The sequence below is a fragment of the Panicum virgatum genome, chromosome 9K (genome assembly GCF_016808335.1).
Source record: "Panicum virgatum strain AP13 chromosome 9K, P.virgatum_v5, whole genome shotgun sequence".
NCBI classification, from domain to species: domain Eukaryota; kingdom Viridiplantae; phylum Streptophyta; class Magnoliopsida; order Poales; family Poaceae; genus Panicum; species Panicum virgatum.
In genome coordinates, this window is record NC_053144.1 from 46,012,666 (window position 1) to 46,029,398 (window position 16,733).

General features: G+C 50.3%; 3 protein-coding genes across 3 annotated transcripts; all 3 read left to right on the forward strand.

Annotated features, from left to right (window-relative positions):
* Nucleotides 1–304: 304 nt before the first annotated feature.
* LOC120651697 (2-oxoglutarate-dependent dioxygenase 11-like) lies at nucleotides 305–3,694 on the forward strand. Its single transcript, XM_039929290.1, has 5 exons — nucleotides 305–736; nucleotides 979–2,123; nucleotides 2,354–2,601; nucleotides 2,722–3,046; nucleotides 3,189–3,694. The coding sequence occupies exons 2-5, from the start codon at nucleotides 1,869–1,871 to the stop codon at nucleotides 3,429–3,431; spliced, it is 1,071 nt and encodes a 356-aa protein (XP_039785224.1). The 5' UTR covers nucleotides 305–736; nucleotides 979–1,868; the 3' UTR covers nucleotides 3,432–3,694.
* A 5,824-nt stretch (nucleotides 3,695–9,518) lies between these two features.
* Nucleotides 9,519–11,366, forward strand: LOC120651698 (metalloendoproteinase 1-MMP-like). Its single transcript, XM_039929291.1, has one exon. It carries the CDS (start codon nucleotides 10,001–10,003, stop codon nucleotides 11,093–11,095), a length of 1,095 nt encoding a protein of 364 aa, XP_039785225.1. The 5' UTR covers nucleotides 9,519–10,000; the 3' UTR covers nucleotides 11,096–11,366.
* Nucleotides 11,367–14,237: 2,871 nt separating this feature from the next.
* On the forward strand, nucleotides 14,238–14,597 carry LOC120648039 (rRNA 2'-O-methyltransferase fibrillarin-like). Its single transcript, XM_039924819.1, has one exon. It carries the CDS (start codon nucleotides 14,238–14,240, stop codon nucleotides 14,595–14,597), a length of 360 nt encoding a protein of 119 aa, XP_039780753.1.
* Nucleotides 14,598–16,733: the final 2,136 nt, after the last annotated feature.

Genomic DNA, 16,733 nt, shown 5'->3' on the forward strand with positions numbered 1-16,733 from the left:
ATACCTCAAAGATACATTAGGATAGAGGCTAGGTCTGAGGAGGTGATCACCGGCCATGGTAGTACTTTGGCTATTCCAATTATCGATCTCAACAAGTTACTTGACTCAGGGTTATCGTCGGAGTCCGTGAAGTTGCTATCTTTAGCGCCTGTTTGACCTAGGGATGGTAAAGAGTCCAAGATTTTGAATTAAAAAGTCTAAGGACCGGATCCTAAAAAAAATTGGGCTCTAATTATATATATATATATTTTATATAATTTTGAGCTAAAAATTTAAAAATTTTGTTGTGAGGAGGCCACTGTGTCCATGACCGACTCCTGTCCACGGCCGCCCCGACGCCCCACGGCCTCTGCCTGTGCGGCCGCGCCGCCCCGGCCTCGTCCGTCTGCGCTGACGCTGCGCCCACGGCCCCCCGACGCCGCACGCCCGTGCCCGCCCGCGTCGCCTCTGCCCGCACCGACGGCCGACGCCCCGAGGCTGCCTGCTCCATCGCCGTCGCGGCGTCGCCCCGAGGCCGTGCGCTGTCGCAGCACGCCTCGGACGGCTCCAGTGGTGGCCGCGGCGCCGGCCCCTCGAACAGCACCACCCTCTTGAGCTCCTCCTCGTCGTCCATCTCCGTCACCGCTCCAATGCCATGCCCACTGCCAGCAGCCGACTGTTCGTTGAAAGGGGGCTGAGGCATGCATGCATGGCGTTCGTTGAAATGTCTGGAAGGTTTGCAGCTAAACTGTTCAGGGTCTGAAATTGCTTCTCCCCACTACGTGTTTGCTCTGAGTAGCAGTCTATCACTATATTGCTGACATTCTCACCTGCTAGGAGTTTTGCTTCTATTGTTCTTATGCTTTAAATGATATGAGAACTTGGATCTCTATCCTATATTGCTTTACATGCTTTCTGTGGCTGTTGAATGATGAATCTGCTAATTAAATTTACAAGATGGTTCAGATGGTTTACCTCTGACAATTGGTCTTGCTGCAGCTACTGGTTTGGGAGTCCTTGCGTACACTGAGGTAGTAACACTTGGATGTTTCTTTTTCTTCAGGAGTAGCTTTTATTTCTTCATACATCATGTATGATCCATCCTGCAGATTGAGACATTGCTACAATTTTTGGGTTCAGCCGCTATTGTTCAGCTAGTGGCAACCAGGCTCTCTCGTTTGCCGATGTGCATAATTCATTCCTCTCTTTTCTTAATTGGCTTCAGGGCTGTCAACAGGATCTGCACTTCTTTTAGGATAGAATATCTTTTTTTAATGATCAAATCTTACATATTTTTATGGTGCTAAGGGGATCGACAAAAGACCCTTAAACAGATTGATCAGTTAATAAGAAGGTTGCTCCGAAGGATCTTGTTGATGAAATAAAGGTAGCTAGCCACCTTCTATTGATGTATGAATGTGTGAGGACAAATGACTCCAAGTGGAGCAAGTTCGATCTTTTGCTCAAGTTAGAAGAGCTTTTGTATGTAACGGTTGATCGGTTAGCTAGAGATAAGATCAGTACCAAGGAAACTTAACAATTTGAGTTTATTAGGAGAACTCGGCTCACCTATCTTAAATATGCCAGCCATAATGCCATGGAGGATCAGTATGAGTTAAGCCGAAGTTAACATTTGGCCCTGTCTCCGAATTTTTAATTGTGAGAATGATTCAATGAGAAGCTATATATGTGATTCCCTCCACTAGTAGTATACTCCATACTAGGCTTGAGTGGTTGACCTACACTCCTAGAAATCTGTACTACTTATTAATTTTCTTAGCCGTCATTGTTACTTCCAAATACTTTGAGGGCTAACCGGCTAAGTTAGCAACTACAAGAACTGCTATAAAAGGGTGCTCCTCAAGGTACTCAAGCGAGGTAAGGTAACAATGGCTCACGCAGAAGCTGGAGGATCTCTACCAGTGCCAAATGTTCAGGCACTTGCACAAAATTACAACATTTCAGAGGAGCAGATCCCCGAAAGGTATATCAGGTTGGAAGAAACCGCCGAGGAGGTCATCGGTGGTCATGACATCTCCTCTGCAATTCCAATTATTGATCTCAACAAGTTGCTGGACCAGCAGTCATCCAAAGAGGAGTGTGCCAAGCTTGGATCTGCCTGTAGGCAGTGGGGTTTCTTTCAGGTATATAAGCTAGATCTTCATGTTTTAGAACGTAGATGCAGTCCTATGTATGTACCTTTATAACAAAGATCGGAGCTAAGTTGCTAAGATTGCAACTACCCTGGGACTCGGTTTTGTTTTAGAAAAGATTGATGTCAATGGCTATAAGTTAGATATGCTACAGAGTTAACTCACGTATTCACATTTTTTTAACGAGCGAGAAAATTTACTGTTGACGTCAAAAACTGCAGCTCATCAACCATGGTGTACCAGATGAAGTGATCTGCAACTTCAGGAATGACATGACTGAATTCTTCAAGCAGCCACTGGAAGAAAAGAAGGTGTACTCGATGGAACCGGGCAATCTTGAAGGGTATGGCCAGCACTTTGTTGTTTCCGAGAAGCAGAAACTGGACTGGGCAGACATGTTCTACCTCATGCTCCGTCCAAGCGATTCTAGGAACCTGAGGTTATGGCCTAGCAACCCGCCATCTTTCAGGTCTGCCTGGACTCATACATGTTCAGTTTTGTGCCATGAATCTTTATTATTATTTTATATCTACCACTTCATCCTGATTTTTAACCACCCTTCCACGGTTAAATACTTGAATCTTGATAGGGAGTCCATAGATATGTACTCCTCTGAGGCAGCAAAGCTTGTGGCTTGCTTGCTGCGGTTTGTTGCCATGGACATGGGTGTTGAGCCGGATTCTCTCCTTGAGAGATTCGGAGGTCAGCCTCAAAGCATGCGGATGACCTACTACCCGTCATGCAAGCAGGCTGAAAAGGTGGTCGGACTGTCGCCGCACACTGATGCTACCGGCCTGACGCTGCTGCTCCAGGCGAATGGCGTGCAGGGGCTGCAGATCCGGAAAGACGGCAAGTGGATTGCTGTAAACGCCCTGGATGGCGCCTTCATCGTCAATGTTGGCGACATACTTGAGGTAAGGACGCATGCCTAGCTAGTAAAATATTTTGTGTGAACACTGAACACCACTAATAATGATTTCTACTGTTTCATTGATGCTAACGAACTAGTGATTGGAAAATTAGCTCTTTTAATTGTGAATTCTAACCAACTTGCAGATTCTAAGTAATGGAAGATACAAAAGCATCGAGCACAGGGCCGTGGTGCACCCAACCAAGGAGCGCACGTCGGCGGCAGTGTTCCACCAGCCATGCCAGGATGCCACCGTCGGCCCTCTGCCGGAGCTTGTGAAGAGGGACGGTGAGGCTCTGTATAGCTCAACTGGTTACATGGATTTTATCGCACGCTTCTTCGCGGCAAAGCTTGATGGGAGGGATCACCTCGAGAGCTTGAAGAGTTGATGGTTGTCCATGAAGCAATGGAGATGAATAATGCTTGTTGCTTGATCATGTACTGAAGTTTCTTTCCTGCGTGAAGTATTTTTTCCAGTGTTTGTTTTTAGCTTCGTGCTATCTGCTTGCAGTTGCAGACTTGCAGTTTGGTTCATATATTTGTGTCCCCCAAACTTCTTCTGGTATGAACGTTGGGTTTTATCTTGCATGTAAAAAATGGTGTCAATGCCAATTTCATAGTAAAAAGAAAGATAAAAATATGGCTGGCGTCACACTGTGTCCAGATAAAAAAGGAAGTTGCTTTTTGAACGAAGCGATTGATCGACTTTGATGGGTTATAGTAATTATCATCAAGTGGATATCAATACAAACTGGTGCAACTTGCACCTGCCTTTGTTTTTCAGATCTCAACTTGCAACTGCCTAAAGTCTACGAATACACTCTGGATATCCAAGAGCATCATGACTTCAGCTAGAGATAGTAGTGCGTGTTAGAAATCGATAGACAGAAGTGCTAGAAATCGATAGACGATTGGTTAAACAAAGTGCATCAATATCACAAAGAAAAGGAGGTGCCGATTTTTATGTGTAGTTTTGAACAACATAGTGGGGCGCACACTTCCGCCTTCACCTTTTTCTAATATAATGCATCATCTGACTGGGCTCAACCGCTCAAGAGCATGCTGCAAACACCTATCACTGGTATAGGAATTTAGTTGGTGACGAAGAGGGTTTGACTAGATTAGATCTAACTGGACATGCTTGTATGGTTTTTTTTATTTTATAACATGGTGCACTAAAAGAAACAGGGTTGACTAGATTAGATCTAACTGGACATGCTTGTACGCTTTTTTTATTTTCACATGGTGCACTAAAAGAAACGTGACATATATATTACATTTTGGAATGTAAATCTAAGAAAGTGACATGCTATGTTTATTGCAACCTGATGCAAAACAAGGACACGAGAAGATCGAGAAGATTGCATTGTATCGTGAACAAGAAATAGATCGTACACACATCCTATTATTATTAGAAGGAGAAATATCCGAACTCATGCTGCTGCATGCGGCTTGATTTGTTGTGTGTTCCTTCACCAAGTCAATCATTATACGAAAGAGCATGTAGCCTAGTGGTTAGAAGAGCCTCGATAGCATTTTAGATTCCGAATTTGACTCCCCGTGGGAGCGAATATTTTAGAATTTATCGGCATTATTCTTTCATCGAATATGCTCATAGGGGTAGGGTTTACGTATGTGGGTTCATAGGGTGAGTGTGAATATCTGAGTTGTACTGTGTAATTTCAAAAAAAAAATCGATATGCTATATGCATGCAGATCTAAAATCTGGCCTATTGTAGCCTGTTTTTTTTTCTTTTTTTCCTCTTCTAATTGTGTTATGTCTGATAAAAAAATTAAAGATGAGTACGAAATTAATAACTCTGAGTTTCCTGTGCTAATTTCCTACTAAAAGAAGGATACAAATATGGCTGACGTCACACTGTGTCCAGGAAAAAAACATGTAACTTGCTTCTTCGACGAAGCAATTGACTTTGATGATTTATAATTATTTTCACCAAGGGCAGATCACAATTCACACACCATCACTCCATCAGTGACATTATGCAAACAAACTGGTCCAACTTGCACCTGCCTTTGTTTTTCAAATCTCAACTTGCAACTGCCAGGAGTCTACGAATCTCTAAAAGACGAAACTTGACCCTGGATCGGGCTTCTCACTGGGCCACGTCGACTGTTTTTTTCTCAACCGCCGGATGTTGATCGGACGTGCCCATCACCTGCATTGCAGCTAGCGTTTCTAGAGGCTTCCCGTCTGGTGTCGCTTGTCCTCCATCCCTTCGCATCCCCTGGCACCGGCCTTGTCCCCATCGACCATGCCTGCTCCCGTGCTCCTGTGTTGTGCTCCGTCAGCGTATGTTGACGCCTCCGCCTCCGCCCGCCTGCTACCTGCACGCTTGCCTCCTCTGCATCCCAAGGCGAAGCGCGTGCGGGTTAGACCTCGGATGCGCTGCCTCCTGCCGTCCTGCGTGCTTCCCGCTCTGGTGCGAGCTCATGGGCGACATCTGCAGCGGTGCCAACGACGATTCTTTTGCATCTTGACCTCAGAGAGCTAGCTCGAGGCCGGCGAACGGCAAGATTGGCTTGGGTCCTTTGCAGCTTGACCTCAATGTCTGGCAGGCGACCGGCGGACCCGCTGGGCAGCTGCAGCGTCTGGCGCGTGGGGCGGGCAGGGTCAACGGCTCCAACGCCGCTGCGCAGTTCCTCAACTGGCCAACTGTAAACGTGTGCGCGCACAGGGGCAGCACGACCCTTGCCAACCATGGAGACTCTCTTGCTCTCTAAAAAAAACATGGAGACTCTCCGCCAACGGCCATGGCAGCGGCGCTGCTCCTTCTGACATAGTGACAACTATCACACACAAGTTGCTTGTGGCTAAAGACAAGAAGGCAAGCAAGAACCTGTAATTAATTCTATATGCCTCTCATCTCAGCTCATCTTACTTGAACACGACGGTGAGCGATCTCAGCTCATCTTACTTGAACACGACGGTGAGCGATCTCAGCTCATCTTACTTGAACACGACGGTGCGCCCGCTCAGGTGTTAGAGCATCTCTAGTCTCCCAATAATTCTTTTTCAATAATTGGTATTGGGAGATGTCCCAATAAATTTTTTAGAATTATTAGAAAATGCCCCAATAATTCTCCAGCAGACCAAAATATAGAATATACATAGATCCCGTATCCACAAGATACACTGCCCAACTCATCATGCTAGGCGCGGCAACGGCCGCGCCAAATTTCTAGTCCATTCTGAATAGGACCAAGAGCTTCATTACTTCAGCTAGGGATAGTAGTATGAGAAATCAATAGACGATGATTATATAGGCAGATAAAACAAAGTGCATCAACATCACAGGAAAAGGAGGTACCAAACTTTTTGACTGTATAGTTTTGACGAACTTGGCCTAGTGGGGGTATGTGGGTATGCTTGAAAGTTGATGCGCGCGGTGCCACACTTCCGCCATCACCTAGTGGACTGGCGTAAGGATAACACCCCCCCCCATGCGTCATATGTGAGATCTTGTTTAGATCCTCAAATTTTTCGAATATTTGACTACTAATTAGGAGTATTAAATGTGGATAACTGACAAAACTCATTCCACAACCCCGGGTGTAATTGCGAGACGAATCTTTTAAGCCTAATTTAACCATAATTAGATAATGTCGTGCTGCAGTAAATAATCTCTAATGATGGATTAATTAGGCTTAATAGATTCATCTCGTGATTTCCCGTTCATCCGTGTAATTAATTTTATAATTAGATTATGTTTAGTCCTTCTAATCTTCGGTTGAAAATTGCTACAGTGAATTTCGTCCAATTTTTTACAGGATCTAAACACACCCTGACTGAGCTTAAGAGTGAAGACCATGCTGCCAACACCTATCACTGGTATTGGAGTTTAGTTGGTGAGGAAGAGGGTTGACTCCTAGATAAATTTGAGAAGTAAATTAGACTTACCTCCATTTAAAAGGAACTCCTCCGACATCAGAACTTGCATTATTGTGAAAAAAAGTAAGGCAAATTTGTGTAGTTCACTCCTAGTAAGAAAAGAATGCCCAGCCTCTGAAAATTAATAGATGACTTCCACCTAGTTGGGGGTACAGATGGAGACACAGACACGCAATAGGAGACAGGCTCCGTCCACTCCTTTTGCGTGTCTCCATTCGTATCCCCTAACACGTGGAAGTCATCTATTGCTTCCACAATTGCAGAGCCCTCTTTTCTTTTAACAACCCAACACCGAGCTCGAGTCTGCTCCTGCCATTTCTTGTCAGATAGATTAAGCTTTCCCAGCTATATCGAGCTTCTTGTTGCTGTATGCTAAACAAGTGAGTATATTTGAGAAGAGAAGGGAAAAGAATAGAATAGAGCGATAACGGGGGCGGAGACGGCTCCATTTTCTCGATGCTGTCAGAAAAATAAAAAAAAAAGAAAGTCCAGCCGCTGAAAGCTAAAGCTAATAGATTTTTTTTGAGGGGGGTTTATATATCACTAAGGAATCAAAACGTGCTGGGTACAAACGCCAACAGGCGGACTAAGAAGCCACACCCGGCGTCCACAAGAATCGAAAAGAGCACTCCTAGCTAGCATATGCGCCTCCCGGTTCGCCTCCCTTCGTTCGTGGACGAACTCGACCTTGTGAAAATTCACCACGGTTGTAGTGATTTCTCGAACAATATGCCCATACGGCCCAAAAGCTTCTCCCTTGATGCTCCTCACTGCATTTGCACAATCACTAGTCAGTCCCACCTTTTGGAGAAGAAGATCACTTGCCAACGCTAGGCCTTCCCTGCACGCCAATACTTCCAGTGTCTCCGGGTCAGACAATCCCGAGACAGTCACCGACGAAGCACCCAAAAAAACACCAGAACTGTCACGAGCTACGGCTGCGATTGATCCAGAAGCTGAGTTTTTTGAAGTCGCTGCGTCCACATTGATCTTTGCAAAATCTGGAGGGGGAGGAATCCACCTAGCGCTGGCGCTTCTTGTACTCTGTTCTGCACGTAGTTTGGGCGCCACCTGGTAGGGAATACGAATGGAGACAACGCAAAAGGAGACAGGCAAGCTGCAGCCTGAGTTGGGCCATCGCTGTGCCGCGCTGGCGGGCACGGGCCGAAGTGGCACGGCCACATGGGCTGCAGTGGAAATTTACAACCAAGCCGGGCTGGGAGTGGGCTTATTTAACGAATGAGCTTTGCAATTTTACCTAGGTCTGTTTCTGCATCATTTAACTGCTGTCAAAAGCTAGTTTTACAGTTTTACTCCCTCGTCTACAATAGCAGACACTGCCGAACATGATACTGGTTATATATATATATATTTCCCTCCTAGCCTTGTTTTAACCAGACTTTCTAGATAGATTTATAAGATAAAACAAAACCTTTTTGCTTTGCTCATTCCCGTGGAAACAAATGCCCTATAAATTGAGATTACAAAATCGCATTATTATAAATCCGCAGCCGAATGCCGTTGCACCAACTTGTCCACCTGGACGCCCGCAACGGGAAGCTTGATCGTCAGGGCGGCAGATCGTGTGCCGGCACGCCATTCGCCCTGCCACGCATCTGCCTTCTGAGCTGGGGTCGCTGCAGGCGCTGGTGCTGCCGTGCGCTGGGTCTGGCTTCTGAGGCACGAGGTGCTTCCCTGTCGTGGCGTAGCCCATAGCATCATGTTCCAAGACCAAACCGCACTCATCAATCCTCGTCACCGTCCCAGCTCGCTCGCGCATCCCCCCGGATAGGGAATCACAAGGCTGACATGAGAACATAGGATGAGGCTGGCGGTTGCGGCCGAAAGCTCCCCAAGTCCCAACCCGCGCAAGAGGCCGCCGAGGCCGTTGCCCCGGCCGGGGCGCGCGGTGCGCGTCGCCATCGGGATGGCGCCCGCACGCGCGGTGCCAGGTAAAACAGGTGGAGGGCATCGCGCGCCCCGCGGCTCACACCGCGCCCACCGAGCCGGCCGAGCGGTCGGCGTCGAGACGGCGACCGCCGAAAGCGCTCGCGGCCGCGTCGCGTGCTGACGGACGGGTGGAGGCTGTGGGGTCGGGATCGGGGGGGCCAACCACTGATCCCACCGCAGCAAAGGTTTCCAGTTCCATTCCACCACGGTCGAGCACTCGAGCTCGGTTATTTAAACTCTGAAGCAACACGAGCAAAGCACCCCGACGCTGATGGCCGACTATGATCGGGACTTTGGGGGAGGATTTGGTTCAGAAACCTCCGAAGCTTCCTGCTCGAGTTTATCGATATGATACTCCTGGCTGTGACGCCTAAGCCAGTAGCGACACAAATTTTGCTCTGGTGATATACTTGCGTATATCTAAGTACAAAATCAACTTAATTAACTACTTGAACCACGCTCCATCAGAGGGATAGGCTCCTCTCGCTTTCAGCTTGGCTTTCGTGTCGCAACGAACGTCATTCGACAAGCCCATCCACGATGCATCCCCCACACTTGCCCTTGGCCCCTGCCCATCAAAGCACCGGAGCCACCAATCTCTAAAAATCTGGCTCAATTCTCAAATGCGTCGCCTTTCCTTCGCTTGGCCATGCCTGCCTTAGGATTAGCCCATCGGGGGCACGCCGGCCTAATCCACCATCACGCGTCGAGAAAACACCTCCATGAGCGCCGCTGCCATGGGCTGTACCTGTACGTTGACGGCACAGCAGGGGTCGTCCGTCGTCGCAGCAGCTAGCTGGTCTTCCCGGACACGGCACGGTTGAATCGTGACCCGTCGTTTACGTGACGAAGAACGCCTCTGCCGCCGTCAGGGGGCAGGAGGCGACGAGGTCAGCCGGTGACCAACCGGGCCGCCGTCGCCTGACCCACTCCCCTCCTAGCCGCAGCCTTCTTAGCTTCGTCTCGGGCTGCGCGAGCACGAAATTCTTTGCCGCCTCCGCGACAAGTAGTAGAGGCCCTGTAACGGGAATAACCGCCCGCGCACAGCTACCTCGGCGACAGCCTAACGGCCACGGCAGGCGGCGGCGCCTGGCTCTGATGCTGCCATGTCGCGCGTGCCTCGTATCGGTTCTGCTCCTGCTGCTGCTGCTTCTGCGTCGCCCCCTCCCCGTCTCCTGCCTCCACGTGGCCGCCGACGCGCCCCTGACGGCGACGGGCCACCGGCAGGACGGCCCGGCGTGGCGCTCGTTCCAGCAGCTGCTCGACGCGCGCCGGGGCAGCCGCGTCGCGGGCCTCGCCGAGCTCAAGCGCTACCTGGCGAGGTTCGGGTACATGCCCGGGGCAGAGCACGAGCCGACGGACGCGTTTGACGCGCACATGGAGGCCGCCGTCCGGCGGTACCAGTCCACGCTCAGCCTGCCCGTCACGGGGCAGCTCGACTCCGCCACGCTCGACCGGATCATGGCCCCGCGCTGCGGCGTCGGCGACAACGGCCACGGCGCCACGCCCGTGTCCCTGACGGCCGCCCCCGGCGCGGTCAGCCGGTTCACCTTCTTCAGGGGCGAGCCGCGGTGGACGCAGCCGGACCCGCTCGTGCTCACGTACGCCATCTCGCCAACGGCCACCGTCGACTACCTGCCGGCCGAGACCGTGCGCGCCGTGTTCCGGCGCGCATTCGCGCGGTGGGCGCGGGTCATCCCCGTGGGCTTCGTCGAGACCGACGACTACTACGCGGCCAACATCAGGGTGGGCTTCTACGTGGGCAGCCACGGTGACGGGATCCCCTTCGACGGGCCGCTGGGCGTGCTCGGCCACGCCTTCTCCCCCAGGAACGGGCGGCTCCACCTCGACGCGGCAGAGCGGTGGGCGGTTGACATGGACACGGAGACGGCGCACTCGGCTATCGACTTGGAGTCCGTGGCCACGCACGAGATCGGGCACATCCTCGGCCTGGGGCACTCGTCGTCGCCCAAGGCGGTCATGTACCCGAGCCTCAGCCCGCGGCAGAAGAAGGCAGCGCTCACCGTCGATGACATCGAAGGTGTCCAGTGGCTGTACGGACCCAACCCGGGGTTCAGTCTCAGCTCACTCTACGAGCAGGACTCCTCCATGGCGACGGCGAGGAGCAGCTGGCTTGCAGGCTCAGCTAGTATAGTTTTTGCAGTCCTGGTCATACTAGTGACGCAATTGTAGATGGATAGACAGGTTTATAATACGCTAAAAGGATAGAACAGAAAGGGGGGGGGGGGGGGGGGGGGGTGGGGGGGACTGTTAGGTAGCATGATCCTGCAAAGGGAGAGAGAAACGTCTCTTCTTGCAGTTATAGATTAGTTTTGCACACAAATGCGTGCCCAAGATATGCGTCTCTTTTCATGTAGATTTGTTTTTACAGACATGTTCCATGCAACTGTACATTATCTTATCAGTCAAAAAGTGTGAAAAATGTGTTATCTACACAAGACAACTATGCTCATTGACAAGTAAAACCTTACCCTAGTTTCATTTCGTTCTATTTCTACTAAGACAATCCGAAGTGGAGAGAGTTCTACTGTGACACTGTGGTCTGAAGTGGTAACACACTTTCAGGTCCATCCTCCTCTACTTTAGAGGATTTCTCAGCGACAATCTTTGACATCCCAAACATCTTCTTCATTGTCTTTGTGAAGCATGTCCGGTGTTCATCAGCAGAGGCATGAATGAACTCATGGATGTGATCTCTCAAATCTGAGACGAATGAAGTCCCAGGTACATTCTTTCGGCATGAATTCACAGCAGGTTTTGAAGCAGGTTGGTGTGATCCCTCAGATTGGGTGCCACTAGACATCGTCTTGGGAAACTGTAAACCAAGCAAAAGATGTAAGCCATGTCACAAGAAAGACCAATTCATCACCCAAGAGAAACTGGCAAGAAAAAAAGACAAACAAGTAGTGTCTCTACGCTCCTAAACAGAGTATGCAAGAGTATCAGTTTTTCAGGAGTGGCACATTGGTAAATTAGAAGTAAATATGCAGAACTCCATACTTCAATCAAACCATCATGAGTAAAAGTATGAAAGGTACGAAGTTACAGGCTTACAGAGAAACACACAAATAATTGAACATCTTTCTGAACAAGATACTAGCTTTAAGTGTTTTCGATGTCTTTCTGAACAATATACTAACTTCAGCATCCGCAATAATCTGCAATCACAACAAATGGCATGAACAGCACAACTAAGCTAAGAATCACCTAGTGAAAAATTCAGTATTGGTCCAGAATGGGACATAATATAATTGTTGGCTTGGAGATATTAACCTCAAACACTCAACAATGGCAGCACACAGGATGTCTGGGCTAGCATATAATTGAACAGTGCTAAGAAGAAACAGCATCAGATGTGGTGGAAACAAAGTGCTACCGTCTAAAGATGCTCTCTTTCTGTTTTTTAAGGCGCAAAAACAGTGAAAAACAGCAAAACCTTGGTCGCTCGCTATTTATTAGATGGGTGCCCAACTATTTGTAAAAGAATAATGGACGATACCGATAATACTTGATTTTACATTTCAGACTGAGGATATCAAATTAATGGCAAAATAACTACTAGTAATACTGAATATAGATGGAAGTTCAATGATAACCACCGAGTGTTTAAAGATTCTTGCGTAGGCAAATTTACAGATACAGGCTAGATAAACAGGCAATGAATGCAAAAGGAAGTGTCCGCGACTAAATCCTGAAGGGCCAATTTAGCTGATTGCCAGTTAGCCCAATATATAAGACATAGTCGCGAAAACCGCATCTAGGTGAACCTACTACCAGTTGCATAACTGAAAATATGCAACCTGCTAACGAGTCACCGTGGTTCTCTGTAGCAATACCCCTCAAAATAAAAAACTAATAAGGCATTAGAATGGGACATCAAAAAGAAAATAGTTCATTTGCGCCAGGTCCAAAAAGGAACTCTTCATAGTTCTTAAGGCGTCGCCTAGGCGATGAGGCGCTCCAAGGCTCCAAGGCGTCCTGGACGCCTTGCCTAATTCATGTCAGGAAGGGATGGAGGGAGGGAGAAGGGAGAAAGAGGACGAAAACCGATCAGCGATAGCAAGATGATGTTGTACCGGCCGTCTCCGATAGTGCTGCGCCTGGGCAGCACCGCCTCCGCGCCGTCCGACAGGGAGGAGGAGCGGCAGCGCCATAGCTCCATCTGGGGGTGGCCGCGGCAGGGAGGAGCGGGGGCATTGGTGCTCCATCTGGGGGTGGCCGCGGCAGGGAGGAGGAGCGGCGGCGCTGGTGCTCCATCTGGGGGTGGCCGCGGCAGGGAGGAGGACTGGCGGCGTTGGTGCTCCGTCTGGGGTGGCCGCGAAGGGAGGAGCGGGCGAGTGGCGGCGCACGACGATATAGGATAGGGGGGAGAGGGTGCGCTGACGGGAGGAGATGAGTAGTTTATGGGCTGGTAGTGATTTGGTGGGCTGGGCCTTACATTCTTCCTGGGCCTTTTCTCTTTTCTTTTTTTCTTTTCTCATTTCTTTTCCCCTTTATACTGCTAATTATACTGCTAATATTCTGCTTTTACGTTGGTGTATGGCGTCGCCTCGCCTCGCCTAGGCGTCTAGAGGAGGTAGGGCGCCACACCTCGCCTCAACGCCTTAAGAACATTGGAACTCTTATGGACAAACTAAAAGCTTACTAGTAGCTTATTAATCTACAGAAAACTAAATCCTTAGCCTTTTAGTGCCGAGTTGTGAGTTGATGCGTCAGAGAAGGAAGCACTGCTGCACTAGGCAGAGTCGTCCCTTCAATTGGCACAACAACACGAGTTCATGTAGGTGTGCTTACTGACCATCCACACAGGGACTGCTGCCATGGTGGCTGCGGTGTGTGGTTGGCTAATTAGCCACCGAGAGTCCGAGACCAAATACAGCCAGGAGCCTGCATATTTATTTGTTGGTTACTTTGCAACCTCGAAAACCCATGCGACCACCGCATCATCAGATTCTCCCAAGGGACATGGGGCAACTGAAGTTTAAGTCGCCCTCATTAGTACTACGCTTGCGCCCGTGGCGGGTTGCGGTTGCCCACCCCGCATCCGCACCAGCCGCAAGAGCATACACGGGCTCATGCGGCAGCCCGCAAATTGCCGCAATTGTTTTGCGGGTTTTGCGGCAGCCCGCGGCCACCGCGTCATCAGGACCTGGCCGGCTGCGTTTTCGAGCTTTACGCCGCTCATCCTTGCTGGCTACCTCACAAATACTAGTGTTTCTTTGCTGGCTACCTCACAAATACTAAGATTTGAGAAGGCGCAAACAACTTCTTGTGGGAGAGGACCTTGTTTGCAGCCGACGTTGTTGCTGGCGCCATGGGCGGCCTGCAGCACACCTCAACGCAGGCCGAGGACGCCCTGTCGCAGGGCGTCGGGAAGCTGCAGCAGAACCTCGCCGAGACCCTGACGGCCGCGGCCGACCCGTTCGAGCTCCCCGACGGGGCGGTAGGTCGCCGCTGGAGTGGACGCTCCGGTGGGTTGGTGCGGGGTGCGAGCGGGTTCGACGGTGCCGGCGGCGGCGCCGGACGCGGCGAAGGGAGCAACACGGAGCGCGGAGGGCGCGGCGTAGTGGCGCAGGGCGCCGAGGGGCGGAGCCGCGGAGCAGAGTGGTGTGGCCGCGGAGGGCGCGCCGGCGAGAAAGGAGGGAAGGGGGCCGCGCCGGTGAGGAAGAAGTAGAGTGAGGGGGCCGCGCCGGCCAAGGAGGCGGCGGCGGCGGCGCAACTAGATCTCGGATGGCGGATGAGTCATTACAGATCGCACAAACAATAGAGCTACAAACTTCAAGAATCAAATCGAACACAACACGAATCGCAATATGACAAGAATGGGAGAGAGGAGGGGGATTACCCAGCCGATATTCAACCTTGGAGACTCTCTTCAAGAGGATCCGCTAGGGCCTAGAGCAGCCAAGGTCCAAGGAGGCGGAGGAGGTGAACAGCTCTGGAGAGGCGGCGGCTAGGGTTTTAAAGTTGGCTGCCCGTGGGGAACTAGGGTTCGAGGTTCGAGTTGAAATCGAGGATGACTGGAGTTGTGGCCTCATCATATTCATTCATATACGCCGGCTAACACTAAGATCCGTCAGCCCAGCTCGCGGCCCACTAAACGCCTACGCAGATGCTCCTCATTGGGCTAAAACAAACAGAACCAACTCTTCCCCTTAAAAAAAAAACAGAACCAACTCTTTACTACTCACTTGAATGTCCCAAATTTGAAGGCCCATGTGGTGCCTTAAACCCGGCCTGATATAGCCATGCAGCATGGGCCGGTCATCGTCTAATCCACATGTTGTGATCCTCTATTCGTCTTCTTTTTTTTTTGAGCGTCTCTATTCGTCTTCTTCGTACGAGTCCGAAACCATTGAAGACTCGGCGTACCTAACCAATTCTGGCCGCTGGGCACAAGTCCATCCAACAGTTGAGAGCACTTCACCCGAAAAAAAAAAAGAGTTGAGAGCACTCTTAAGTTTTCACATTTGTACTGAGTAATAATTGAGAGATCGGGTTGTGTGTATGGCGTTGGATCAACATCATCATTGTTCATTGCAAATACGTATACCTTCGCCCACAAGGCCACGAGGGCTCCATCTCGAAATTCACAGCACAAGGCCTCTACCCCCCGGGTCGCAAAAGGTAAAACAAGAAATGGCTGCATCGTGCTGATCGAACCGCTGATGCTCAACTGTGCATAAACAAGTAGATTATACTATACCAGAGTAAGTTTTATATATATGCTACTAGCCTGCTAGGTCAACCAACCGCGGCTGTTGTACAAGGGTATTCCTGCACACACACACACACACATATATATATATATATGTGTGTGTGTGTGTGTGTGTGTGTGTGTGTGTGTGTGTGTGTGTGTGTGTGTGTGTGTGTGTGTGTGTGTGTGTGTGGTTCCAATTTCTTACTACCTCCCGTAACCCCCAAAACAGGATATGGTTGTAAACAGCAGTGGCACTAGTTTACTGCGATTCCGGGTGAATGTGAACCAATCGGCGACGGCGGAATCGGTATCTCCACATCCGCGCGCGCCAGCACGCATGCATGGATGCCGTGGAGACTGACGTAGCCTGTACTTTAACGACCTTTTCGGCACGGCAGGCACGGCCCGGCTCGCAACTTGCAGCGCGCGCACGGCGGCGGCGGCGGCCGGGCACGGCAGAGCTCGGCCATCAGGGGAGGGCTCGTCGGCTCGTCTTCGACTTGTCAACGCCTCGCGACCATGCGCTTGGTGGGGTTCGGACGGTGCAGTTTTTTGCAGGGACCCAGGCGCGCGGCGTGAAGCCAGCTGGGGCTCAGCCTCGCCAGCTCCGGCAACCGGAGTCTCTGTTTCTTCGCCCATAATTCACCGCCAAGCACTTTACCTGAACGTTTTCTTTGTAATCTGAACTTCCTGGAGATCGTTGCCCCCATCTAGCATGCAGCTGCTCTTATTTTATTCTTCTCTGTTTCAATTGTTCTTGGGTTGATGGATTCCGATTTTCGAAGCTTGGCGGATCGAATGGAATGGCTTGCCGCTGCGGAAGGGGCCGAGCTGAACGCGTAGCTAAGCTAACTGAGCGGAGCACAGAGAGCTATCTGACGAAACTGGCAGGCGGGCAAATCATACAGATGCACAGTTGGCGAGCTGAACGTAGTACGAGCCGTGCAGTTGCGAACCACGCGAGAAAACAGCAGCAATCAATGGGTTCGGCTGCCTCTCAAATCGGCCTTAATTACTTCTCTGTCCACGGAACTGAAAGGCATGCTTGGTTCGTGGGCGAGGAGCATTATATTGGCGTGTTGAGAACTGGAGACGCAGCGCAGCAGTGCA

Excerpts from the sequence above, each read along its gene's own strand:
- LOC120651697 (XM_039929290.1), top strand. The coding sequence starts at position 1,869 with ATGGCTCACGCAGAAGCTGGAGGATCTCTACCAGTGCCAAATGTTCAG. Across the intron at positions 2,124-2,353 it reads GGCAGTGGGGTTTCTTTCAG|CTCATCAACCATGGTGTACC; the intron begins GTATATAAGCTA and ends CAAAAACTGCAG. Across the intron at positions 2,602-2,721 it reads AGCAACCCGCCATCTTTCAG|GGAGTCCATAGATATGTACT; the intron begins GTCTGCCTGGAC and ends GAATCTTGATAG.
- LOC120648039 (XM_039924819.1), top strand. The coding sequence starts at position 14,238 with ATGGGCGGCCTGCAGCACACCTCAACGCAGGCCGAGGACGCCCTGTCG.
- LOC120651698 (XM_039929291.1), top strand. The coding sequence starts at position 10,001 with ATGCTGCCATGTCGCGCGTGCCTCGTATCGGTTCTGCTCCTGCTGCTG.